This window comes from Myotis yumanensis, unplaced genomic scaffold (genome assembly GCF_028538775.1).
Source record: "Myotis yumanensis isolate MYYU_CA2020_CCGP unplaced genomic scaffold, mMyoYum1.0.hap1 SCAF_2, whole genome shotgun sequence".
Classification (NCBI taxonomy): Eukaryota; Metazoa; Chordata; class Mammalia; order Chiroptera; family Vespertilionidae; genus Myotis; species Myotis yumanensis.
Window position 1 is genome coordinate 6,434,350 of NW_027223753.1, and position 12,365 is coordinate 6,446,714.

At 45.6% G+C, this 12,365-nt stretch overlaps 1 protein-coding gene and 1 non-coding gene across 4 annotated transcripts in view; both read right to left on the reverse strand.

The window, feature by feature from the left end:
- Positions 1-12,365, reverse strand: part of MTOR (mechanistic target of rapamycin kinase) — a 114,233-nt gene that overhangs the window by 36,457 nt on the left and 65,411 nt on the right. For all 3 annotated transcript variants that reach the window (XM_070404073.1, XM_070404074.1, XM_070404075.1), the window contains 2 exons: positions 7,826-7,901; positions 4,703-4,842 (listed from right to left, as the gene is read on the reverse strand). In XM_070404073.1, coding sequence (XP_070260174.1) covers positions 4,703-4,842; positions 7,826-7,901 — 216 coding nt within the window. The remainder of the gene's footprint in view (positions 1-4,702; positions 4,843-7,825; positions 7,902-12,365) is intronic.
- LOC139004555 (U6 spliceosomal RNA) lies at positions 9,091-9,197 on the reverse strand. Its single transcript, XR_011470432.1, has one exon. It is a non-coding gene; the product is annotated as a U6 spliceosomal RNA (small nuclear RNA).

Genomic DNA, 12,365 nt, shown 5'->3' on the forward strand with positions numbered 1-12,365 from the left:
AGCACTGATTCTGGGCAGAGGTCACTGAGAAATGGGCTGAAGAAGTGGGCTGAGGTCACAACACAAAAGACTTTGACGTGAGGCTGTGACATTTATACTAAATCATTTGAAGAACTGATTAGGGTTTAATTTTGAGAGTATTTACATTTTTTATCTTCCTCTTAATAACATATAGTTGTATGATAACCAATTTGAAAGTTAAAGAAAATTGGTTTTGAAATAATGTAGTTAATTCTTATTAACATATGTTTCTCTTACTTTTGATCAGTACCAGCCAACAGAAAATTCTATGGTGAGGAACATGTTCTATATCTGCCCTGTTCAACGCGGTAGCCACTAGACACAGTGGCTACTGAGGACTTGAAATGTGGCTAGTGTGACTGGATTATTAATTTAATTAGTGGCCACCACATTGGACAGTGCAGTTTAAATACCTGTTGGACATAAAAAACACACCCCAGCTTTAGTTGCACAAACTGATGGAGCAGATTTGATAGGATATGTTTCCTCAATTTATTGAGGTAAATGATGAATATGGAATGCTAATTATGAAAATAAATGATAACACTTGAATCTCTCTAATAACGGCTGCCAGACAAACTAATTTCAAATAACTATATACAGACTATTATTTGTATACTAGAGGCCCGGTGCACAAAAATTTGTGCACTCGGGGGGCAGGGGGAGGGGGGTCCCCCAGCCCAGCCTGTGCCCTCTCGCAGTCTGGGACCCCTCGGGAGATAACGACCTGCTGGCTTAGGCCTGCTCCCCGGTGGCAGAGGGCAGGCTCAATCCCTAGGTGCAGCCCCTGGTCAGGCTCAGAGCAGGGCCAATTGGGGAGTTGGGGCGCTGCCCCGTCATGCACAGAGAAGGGTGGATAGGGAGGTTGCAATGCCACCCTCAGTCACGCTCAGGGTAGGGCTGATTGGGGGGTTGGGGCACCGCCCCCTGTCACACTCAAGGCAGGGTCGATGGGGAGGTTGCGGCGCCACCCCCTGTCATGCACAGAGCAGGGCTGATCAGGGGGTTGGGGCGCTGCCCCCTGTCACACACAGAGCAGGGCCCATCAGGGGGGTTGGGGCTCCGTACCCTGTCACACACAGAGCAGGGTCGATCAGGGGGTTGAGGAGCTCCCCCCTGTCACTCACAGAGTAGGGCCCATAGGGGAGTTGGGGCACCGCCATCTGTCACACACAGAGCAGGGCTGATCAGGGGGTTGGGGCGCCTTCCCCTGTCATGAACAGAGCTGCAGGGCGGATAGGGAGGTTGTGGCCCCACCCCCTGTCACACACAGAGCCGCAGGGCTATCAGGGGGTTTGGGCGCTGCCCGCTGTCACGCTGATCCCGGTGCTGGGAGCCTCGCTGCTCCGCTGATCCTGGTGCTGGGAGGCATATTACCCTTTTACTTTATAGGATAGAGGCCTGGTGCACGGGTGGGGGCTGGCTGGTTTGCCCTGAAGGGTGTCCTGGATCAGGGTGGGGGATCCCCACTGGGGTGCCTGGCCAGTCTGGGTGAGGGGCTGAGGGCTGTTTTCGGGCTGGCGAGTGACTAAAGCTTCCAACCGCTCCTTGTTTTCTTTTTTTTTTTTTATTCTGGGCCAGCTTTAGCTCTGAGGCCTCGTTGCTGAAAACATCGATACAATGTTGCTAAAGCCCGGCTGAATGAAAGTCGGTTTCTGGTGTTTTTTTTATCTTCTTATTTGCAACATAGTACATAGTTTCTTAGAGTTGTAGCTCAGAGGCCGGCTAGTGAGGCGGGGAACGTTGGAGTCTGCAGTCCCTGGAGCAAGCAAGCCTCATGTTCGCTTCCAGCTGCCTGGCTGCCGGCCGCCATCTTGGCTGACAGTTAATTTGCATATACTCACTGATTAGCCAATGAAAAGGGTAGCGGTCGTACGCCAATTACCATGTTTCTCTTTTATTAGTGTAGATATATATATATATATCTATATATATGTGATCCAATGCCTAAGGCTAAATTCATTGACATTAAATTTTCATATACAACATCTTTTATTTGGGAAATATAACTCTATATTAAGAAATAAAAATAGCAATCATTTAGCAAAAGAATATCTGTGATTAGGTACAGAAAGAATATGTGCAGCAAGAGATCATTCTTTTTAGAAGTCTTACTTTGACTTTTCAATTATATTTTTTAAACTCTGAGGTATAAAGTTTTTAAACAAATCAAAATTTGCCTATATCAAAGAGACTGTGGTTTAGTGATGCCGTCATTGAAAAGATGAGGAAGCATCTGTAGGTACTCATATGGAACAGTGGTGTAGACTTGTTAAATGAAAAAGACAAGGTGCAAAACGGTGTTGACTGCATTATCATAGCATAGATGCCTGCGTGCACGGGTCCTCCCTGAAGTCTACATGAGGACCTGGTCTCCGTGCCGGAAGTCTGAGTGGCTGGGAGACTTGGATTTCACAGTTCCATCACTGTTCTTTTACTATTGAATTCTGTGCTATGTGTATATTACCTTTTCAAAAAATAATGCTTTAAAAAATGAATACAAAGCTGTAGATTAAAAAAATAGAAGCCTTTAGGGACAGAGGTTCCCCATGCAGATCCAAATGCAAGGGCACAGGCCTGCGGATTCTATCTCCCCAAGACAGCTCCTTGGAGGTCCGGTTCAGGGGAACCTTATGCTTTGGGTTAATCAGGCCTCTGAGGAGCGCTGGGTGTTCCAGCTTCACCTTCATTCTGGAAGCTCAAACTGTAATGCCTTTACCCCCGTCACTTCCACATCTAGTAATTCTCCAAATCCCGCTAATGCCACTTCCTAAACATCTCTGGATCCAGCCCTTCTCCATCCCCACTGCATCATCTCTCCCCTTGGATGGCCTCTGAACTTGTCTTGCTATCTCCTCTAGTAAGCCTTCAATCCTCTCCAATTTGCCCCTAAAGGGTCTTTTTATAAAATAAACCTGTCAATTATGGCTCTTCAAATATTTGGATGGCTGCCCAGTAACCCTTAGGTTAAAGTCCAAATGCCTAACTTGGCCTATAAGCCGCACTTGCTACGGTCCCTTTCTACTTCTCCTGCTCACCTTTTACCCCTTTCCACATCACACCTGACCCTCCAGCCATACTGAACTTTCAGAATCTTGAATCTACATTGCTTGCTCCTCCTCACTGCACAGGTCCAAGTAGGATATCACTCCCAACTGGAAGCTTTCTTGAACCTTCCAAGCCTGGATTAGGATTCTTATTTCCCAGTTCCCTGGGCTTCCCTGTGTAACTGTATTCATGCTGCATTACAACAGCCTGGTTGTCTCCTCCAAAAGCTTGGGAAAGGCAGGGGTTGTGTCCGCCTCATTCATGGCTGTGTCCTTGGGGCCTGGCACAGACACTGGCAATGAATAAGTGCTCAATAATTACTGGTTGAATGAACGAATGGGGGACCATTCTATGTCCAACAGAAAGTCAGATAATCTACTCATGGGAAGGTGGTCTGGCATTTTAACTATTTAAAACTACAGTTAAACTATTTTATTTATTTATTTATTTTTTTAAATATATTGATTTCAGAGAGAAAGGGAGAAGGAGAGAGAGACAGAAACATCAATGATGAGAGAGAATCACTGATCGGCTGCCTCCTGCACACCCCCTACTGGGGATCGACCCCTGCAACCCAGGCATGTGCCCTTGTCGGGAATTGAACCTGGGACCCTTCAGTCCGCAGGCTGATGCTCTATCCACTGAGCCAAGCCAGCTAGGGCTATAGTTAAACTATTTAACGACTGGAGTGTGGCACCTTGTTTTAACTATTTAAAAAACTGCACTTGATGCTAGAAAACAAGAATGGAAACCATTTTTTCTTCACTGTCTCCATAAATTCCCCAAACCAAGACATAGGCAAGTGTTCTCAACTACGCACCACTGTTGCTTCTACCTAGGACTCCTTGCCCCTCTCCCACTCTCCTTTACCTGCCTCCAACCTTGGCCCTTCCTCCAGGGGGAACTGCAGGATCAGCCTTCGGTCTTGTGAAGTCACGAGCTCATACCGTGGTCATTGTTCGCTGAGGCTTTAGTAACTATCTGTTATGTACTTGTCTTACCCACCTCACAATGGAGGCCTTGTTTTCTGTCTTTTTTACACCTGGAGCCTGGCATAGGGCTGGGCACATAAGCAAGCATTCAGTAAAGTTGAAGCACCTGAAGAGGGCAGTCATTTGTTCTTTCCTAAACTCACTGGCAAGTGATAACAAATAAGATCTAGACCAGCGGTTCTCAACCTGTGGGTCGCGACCCCTTTGGCGGTCGAACGACCCTTTCACAGGGGTCGCCTAAGACCATCCTGCATATCAGATATTTACATTATGATTCATAACAGTAGCAACGAAAATAATTTGACGGTTGAGTCACAACATGAGGAACTGTATTTAAAGGGCCAGAAGGTTGAGAACCACTGATCTAGGCGGTCTTCATCAGTCAGTCAAGGTCAAGAGGCAGATGAAAGGAGCAGGTGCAGATCCAGAGCAGAACCCAAGCCTGTCCTGTCCCAGAACATGACAAAATCTAAGTTGTTTTTTTTAAAGAACCTTTTTTCTGTTTAGCACTGAGACAGAACAGAGACAGAAAGACTCATGGGAAAATACCACATGAAACAAACTTGGAGAACTCTGTTTGGGGGAGGCCTTTCAAAGCCACTCTCTAGCAGCCACTCGGCCATCACCCTGCTGCAGCTCACCATTCTCCCAAGGCCTCGAGGCAGCGCATGCGGCCCAGCATCAGCTCTGGGTCATCCTTGTTGGTGTCCATTTTCTTGTCATAGGCTACAAGGGCATCCTCCCACTCGTGCAGCTTCTCATACCAGGTGGCCTGGATCTCCTGCCAAGTGGAAAAGAAGGACTACGGTGAGGCATGGAGAACAAGAGGGACACAGTTTTAATCCACACACGCTTTCCTAAGGTGCTGTTGTTGTATGGATGACACTTCACCTATCACAGTGTGTCTTGGCCTTGATGGAAAAGAACTTCTGAATGTTTGAGGTATGCTGGTGATGATAGGAATGTTGGTTCTTGGCACACCGATGGAATGAAGGATCCTGGGATAATCTGAGAGTAGATGTCAGGTCATGTCCTCCCCCATCATTTCCTGCCCAGATACAAAGGCCACCAGAATGCCAGTGTGCAGGGATACGAGGACAGGAGATACCATCTGGGACAGCAGGAAGCCCCGAACAGAGCTCCTGCAGGGTGCCAAGGCCTGATCTGCTGGAGTGCTGATGGCGGCCACATGGCAGGGATGGCAGCTGCTTGCTCAATGGGGCCAGAAAGTCAGGCCACATCTGCATATTTGCTGGAGGAAAACAGCTCACTTTTGAAAGGCTTTTGATTCTCTGCATCTCTTCATGCATTTTTAAATTTCCAGGAAATAATTTAAGTACAATATAATACCACCACTTAAAATTCTTTGGAAAACCTTTCACCCTTCTCCTCAAGTCCCCCATCCAACGTTCCTTCCTGCTCAGCGCTTGGCAGCTTCACCAGTGTCAGGGCCAAAGGGTGGATTCCAGCACTGGGCAGATGGCATGCCACGCTGAAACGCATTGACAGCCACGTGAGAAGAGGAGCTGCAGACTGCGGCTCTCTAAATGGTCAGGGGGCTGTTTTATGTCTCAGTCTGCCCTCCATCTGCCCTCCACCTCAGTTGGTTTTCTGGGCTTCATCACCAGCTTAGTAAATGACTATTTCTCCACCAGACCAGGGCAGTGGCTCTCCAGGGATTTCTTTAACAACAATATGATTCTGCAGTGGAATTTATATGATATAATGCAGGGCCCACATTAGTTCCCCCTATTACCCTTCTCTCCTTTGTAAATAAAACTGATATTTGAGTACCACATACACTCATAGCAACTCTGCTAAGCTGGCTGAAAGGGTCTTTTCTTGTTGAACCTCTGTAAGGAGGTCATTTCCATTTTAGGTCGTTAACTTGCACTTCCCCCCTTGTTTATTTCAGCAGAGCCAATCCCCTCTGCTGCTCCTGAGCTAATCCTGCTTCCACCACAGCCTTTTCTTCAGTGTCAGTGGATAGTGGGGTTCCCGGAATGGGCATCTCTGGCTCCGTGGCAGGTAAAACTACCGAAGCTTCATTTTCCAAGCCTGTTTAGAATATGCCTCAACATAAAAGAGAAAACTCACAGAGGAAGAGTGACTGCAAAGACTGTGAAATTAAAAACTCTTAAATTAAGAAGTAACACTGGAGAGTTTCCCGGTTTGCATTTCTACAGGATGGAAAAGGAGGGCTAATGACTGATGTGTGGCACACACAGGATGAACAAGCAGCAACTAGAGGGAGCGGCATATGGAGCGGGTCAGATAGGGGGCAGGATATTTTGAAGTGCAATAGATTGCAGAAACTATAAGGTCTAAGCAATGAATCACACAAAATTCTAATGAGATTGCTGTTACATAAATTGTGCTGAGAAAGCGCAGGCTCTGCCAAGAAAAAGCAAACCATTGTCAAGTTTAATATGATTCAGCTACCTACATATAACAGAAAACCAACCATGGGTTTAGCAGTAACCCTGAAGCTAATGGCTACCTTTAGGACCTGGAGACAGAGGGGCTTTCATGTAAGGTGGGCATTCTTAGCCACTGGGGTAAAAACCATCCCTTTGGAGATCACCTGAATACCAGATGACTGTGGCATCCTGGTTTCAAACTGGCACCCACTGTGGTCTACAGCTCTAAGGCTATCAAAGAAGAGTACATATTTGTCTGGGTGGACTGCCTAAGTGCCCACTCTGCCAACTTTCTTCCCTCTGCAAACAAGGACGGTGGCATGGATGAATGAGACACAGTCCTTTCTGTTTTGTCATCCGGAGAGATGCTTTCTTAGTCTAGTTACAGTCTATGCTCAAGACAGCAAAATATCCCCTTAATGGGTTCAGTCCTTATGTGAAGCAAAAGCCTGGGAAGTAGTCACACTTTTCTTCACTCTAACACACTGGGCTCTTGATTAAAGCAAACCAGAGTAAGTGACCTACACTACTAATGCAGGGTTCCTTATCAAATATATGGACCCAGAACTCCCTGCCCTTCCAGGAAGTCAATGCTAAGTTGATTAAGTCGATGCTTTATATATGGTTAGGAAGTTACCAAAGCACCCTCCCAGGACCACAGAGAGTAATGGAAAGATTTTAATATTGGTAGGGCAAAGATGGCAGAAGAGAAGAAGCTATGTAAGCAATAATGAAATGGAACAATCACTCAATATCAGGTATAAATTATAGTATATTTTTTTCTGGAGAATTGGCCATGGTTTTTTTCTGATGTACTGAGTATTAACTGTGGGCCAGTGGCAATGCCAGCTGCCACAGATGACACAAAGATAAATCAGGTTGGGCCTAAACACCTGGGCTCTGATGCCAGGCTGCCCAGGTTCAAGTACTGGTTCTGCCTTTGATTCCCTCTCTCAGCTCAGGCGAGGTTGTTATCCTGTCAGGACCATAGTCTCCTCATCTGTAAAATGAGATAACAATAGTACCTACTCATGAAGCTGTTGTGAGGACTGAATTAGATGAAGTAGATAAAGCACTGAGCAAAGGGCTAGGCGCATGCTGAGAGTTTGATAAATCCCAGCTATTACTGTTTATGGACTCTGTCTTCAGGATCTGTGTTCACTTTGAATAGAGTCCATATAGCCACTGTCTCCTTCGCCCTTAAGATACTGGTATAGGTAAGTTACATCAGACTGTTACCAATAAGAAACATGACAAGGAAAGTAACTTTCTCAAGGTCGTGGCCAAGTGCATCCCTGGCCAGGTTGCTACCTCTTACTTTTCTAACAGGAATGAGGCACTTACCAGCTCTCCGAAGTGTTTCATGGCATATTCCAACACCCCGGCAGCGGCCTCTGGCTGCTGTAGCTTATTATTAATGCTGGGAAAACAAAAGGACGAGGTGGTTATACTCAAAACGTCAGAGCTTGGGAGGCGTGGGGTCATTTGAGGGCAGGTGGCTCACCAGCATGTTGGGGACAGTGTCTTGCAGATGCAGAGAGAGACTCAATTACTATTACCACTCAGAAAGCTCAGCCTGAATGATTTCATCTTGATCACATACTCATTGTGAGGGGGCACAGTTGGTGGACAGGAAGCCCTGCCTGCTCGGCCCTTCCTCCAGCTGGCACAGGCTGGTTTCCTCTTAGACACTGTAGGTCAGGCAGCACCATGTCTGCCTTTTAAAAACTAGCCACTCTGGATCCCAAACTGTCCCTGTTGTATAGCACAACCAGATGAGGTACCTTTGAACTTTTAACTCTTACTTCTTCTCCCCCGTTGCCTTCAGTAATAAGAATAACCAAAATAAACAAAAGTCACTGGGCTCTGTGGCCAACACAGAAATGACAGTGAGGCTGGGTCACCCACGTCAATGACAGCAAATCCCGGGGACTGTGGCTGTGCGGCCATCTTGCCTGCTCCCCTGACATCTCCTCTCCTCCGAGTTCAGATGCCCCCTCAGTCCCTCTTCAAGGACCACCACCTACTTCTGCAGCAGGCTGCGAAGGAACCAGATTCCACGGTACCTGCCTGGTCTCTGGCAGAGAGACGCCTTTTCCTAACACCCCCCTTCTTTGGTGATGTCACCTGCGGGCAGCATGTGGCAATAGGGACTGGAGGACTGTAACTGTGTTGGGGCAACTAGCAGTAATGCAGGAAGGCCTGGTGGCTGGAATCAGCTCATCAGAGAGGCTGCAAATGGTCCTGAAAGCAGGAGAGCGCAGGACTTAGCCCTTGTTCCAGTGGGGACCTATGTCAGAGGGTGAACAGCAGACGACACAACACTAAACCCAAGCCTGAGTTATGGAAGGAGGTTAGGAGGGAAGGCACAGGCTTGAGCAAGTCAAAGGACAACATGATTATATCTGCTCACAGGTAGGGAGCAAAATGCGACAGACCAACTTGGAAGTCTAGACTGGTTTAACAAGCAAGAAGCCAGTTTACTGCCCTGAGTACAAACTATTTGACTAGAATTCATTTTTAAGTGGTTTTGGGAAATTCCAGGTTTTTGATTCAATGTGGTAATATGGCAAGAGATTACTGGTATAAATATTCTTCTTCTTTTTTTTTTTTTTTATGAATGCTTCATGAATTTGCATGTCATCCTTGAGCGGGGGCCATGCTAATCTTCTTTGTATCATTCCAATTTTAGTATATGTGCTGCCAAAGTGAGCACATAAATATTATTTTTAAAAAATTGAGTACCATTACATTTTTTCCAATAAAACCAAGAGGGAACCGCCCAGAAATATGATGAACTGGAGCAGTTAACATTTGTGAAAGTAATAATCTAATGTCTCATACTACGAAGCACATTTCAAACAATCTTTCCAACCTCTCACTGCCTTGACCTCACACATCCCTAAGAGAATGAAGGGAAAGGTATGTGCAGTCCTGTTTTACTCCTGAGGAGGCTAAGGCCCACACGGGCAGTGATTTCCCCAACGCCTACAGTGCCTGGGGATAGTCCCCCTGTGACCAAACCAATATTGTGCCTCTTCTTTATTACGGTGAGGTTGGCGGTGAGGCAGCTTTGGACTTGGGAGTCAAAAGACTTGGATTTTCATTTCTGGAGGTCTAATTCTGCTATTTATAAGCTGGGTGACCATAACTAAGTCACTAATTTTGAGTTTCAAATTTCTCATCTATAAAATGAGGCTAAGCCCTGGCCAATGTAGCTCAGTTGGTTGGGTGTCATCTCATACACCAAAAAGTTGCCGGTTCAATTCCTGGTCAGGACATATGCCCAGGTTGTGGGCTCAATCTCTGGTTGGGGCGTGCAGTAGGCAGTGGATTGATGCTTGATTGATGTTTCTCTTTCTCTCACATAAAAGTTTCTCTCTCTAAAAATAAATAAAATAAAGTGGGGCTAATACTACCTCCTTCACAGGGTTCAGGGAATTAAATGGAATAATGGATATGAAATTGCTAAGCAGGCCTTTATAAATGCTTTTTCCTTCATCTGTTTTTGTCCAAGAATAGAAGTTGTTAGAAATAGTTTTATGCTTTTTACAGAAAAAACACATACATCTTAGGTTGAGGCTGGAGCCAGCACTAGCAGATCATCAAGTTCCAAACTCATCTGTAGAGGACTAGTCAAAAAGTCCAAGCTCTAGGCACCAGGCTCTGTAACCAGAGGTGAAGGTCACAGTACCGTGGTCCCTCTCTTTTACTTACAGGAATAGATAGCCAGCCCCATGTGGGATCTACTGGGCAGGCCCCCGAGTGCTCAGACCCAAGCAAAGCAGTGAGCCAGAACATTCTCTATAAGTTTTTTGCTGTAGAATTCACAGAGGCTTTCTAAGCTGAGAATGAAAAGCCAAATCCAAAGGGACTAACCCCACCGCACTTTCATTGTGAAGCACTTTCCCATTCCTTCTGGCCCCAAAGTCAGGTTCTCAATGTTGTTGCTCACTCACATGGGCTGGGTGAACTTTAAGGATAATTAATATCACTGGGTATAGATTTGTGGTTATCTAGTTCCTTGAACCAAGTAAAGATTTTGGAAGCATAGGAAGGCAGGAAAAAAAGAAAACCAGTTGTTTATTATACTAGAGTCCCAGTGCATGATTAAATCATGCACGTGTAGGGTCCCCTAGGCCTAGCCTGCCATCAGGGTCATGTCCGCCACCCCGTGATGCCTCGCACGCTACACCGACGCTGCAGGCACCCCACGATGCTCCACTGACACTGCCGACACCCGGGGGGTTGGGGGGGCGGAGTTGGAAGGTGGGGGGAAGGCCCGAGAGATGCTCTATGTACCTCCTGGTGACCAGCCACAGGCCTTTTATAATATAGATAATCAAATATGTAATATATCATATATAAACATAAATAACTACATATTTTATATATTATTTATAGTCCTAATGTGGACTATTGGGATGGTCCTGGTAGGAATATAAACTATTTTGATGAGGAAAATAAAGTATTCTTTGCCTGAATGAACGGTGTTAACTCTAAGGATGAAACATCAAAATCTAGGTGTTCTAACAACTATCTTCTAATCTTGTGTTCTGGAACATATTCTATTTTCAAGAAAAAATTAAAAGTATTACCAAAGTTTGCCTCACTAGGGATAAAGCAACACAAAACCAAAAACGGAAAATCTTTTCCGGTGCCACTCTCCCACTCATTACACATTAAAAATAGTTTCACAAAAACTGATCAAAGTTAGGGAGTAGTGACTGGAGGCCTCAGAGAAATACAAATTTTACTTCACTGTTGTTATGGCTTGGATATACCTCCACCACAACTTTGCAAATTAAAAAAGAAAATTCCTCATATGGCCCCACTTCTTGAAGAGAAAGGCCAAATAAGTCATCTGCATAACACTCCTCACTTGAATGTGTGGTGGCAGGCGAGGATGCTGGCAGCCCTGGGGAAAGAAAGAGAGGGGCCGGGCTCCTTGGAGGGACTCCTGACTCGGCCTTCAGGAGCAATCACTGAGGAATTACAACCCTGACTAAATGGACTAAAACACACGCATGAAAAATGAGAGGGATCAGTCTGAGTCCCTTTCAAATATTAAGTTCTTGGTCCCTCATTTGAAGACCGGAGGAAAGAAGAAGACTGTACACACACTTTTGACTGTTCAAAGAGGGATTTTTAAGTGAGCCAGCGGTTATCACCGTTTAATCTTTCCTCCTTCCTGTTTTTACTTACTTTCCCATAGGACTTTGTCCCTAAGCTACGCTTCTCTATCCTCTTCTTCCCTGGGGTCTCCCATGCGTCCACAGGCTGCTGTTGAATGCAAACACAGACGTGGAGGTTCTGGAAAGGTAAGAGAACAAAACTCTTGGTGCTCAAGAGTCTGTCGTCTTGTTTGGGACTTTAGCTTTTTCCCTTCCTCCACGACTTTGGCGCTCTATCACGGGAGACAATGTATTAGAACGACAACAGAAAGATACCTACATTTATTGAGAGCTCACTGTGCTAAATGCTTCCATGTGCTATCGCAACCCCATGAAGTAGACACTATTATTTATATTCCCTTTTTAATATGAAGAAACTGTGGCCCAGTAGGTCACAGGCTATTGGATGTTATCCTTTCCCTTAAAAAACTGTACCATTTGAAAGGCTCTTAAATAATAACGAAGAGTGTACTGTAAGCTCTGCAATGGGAGGGACACTGTCTTAGTTTTCCACTCTGGGCATCAGTAGGCACCCAGTAAATAATTGTAAAATGAATGAATAAAAGCACTGGACGGGATGTTTTGATTAGCTAACTCTCTCTCTAATTGGCCATTCAAGAGAAAGGAATCCTACTGCACCTTCATCTTAACGTCTTCACTGCAGCCCCTAAACTCCCATCCCCTAGTTTTTTATTTCCTTTCAGGAGGTA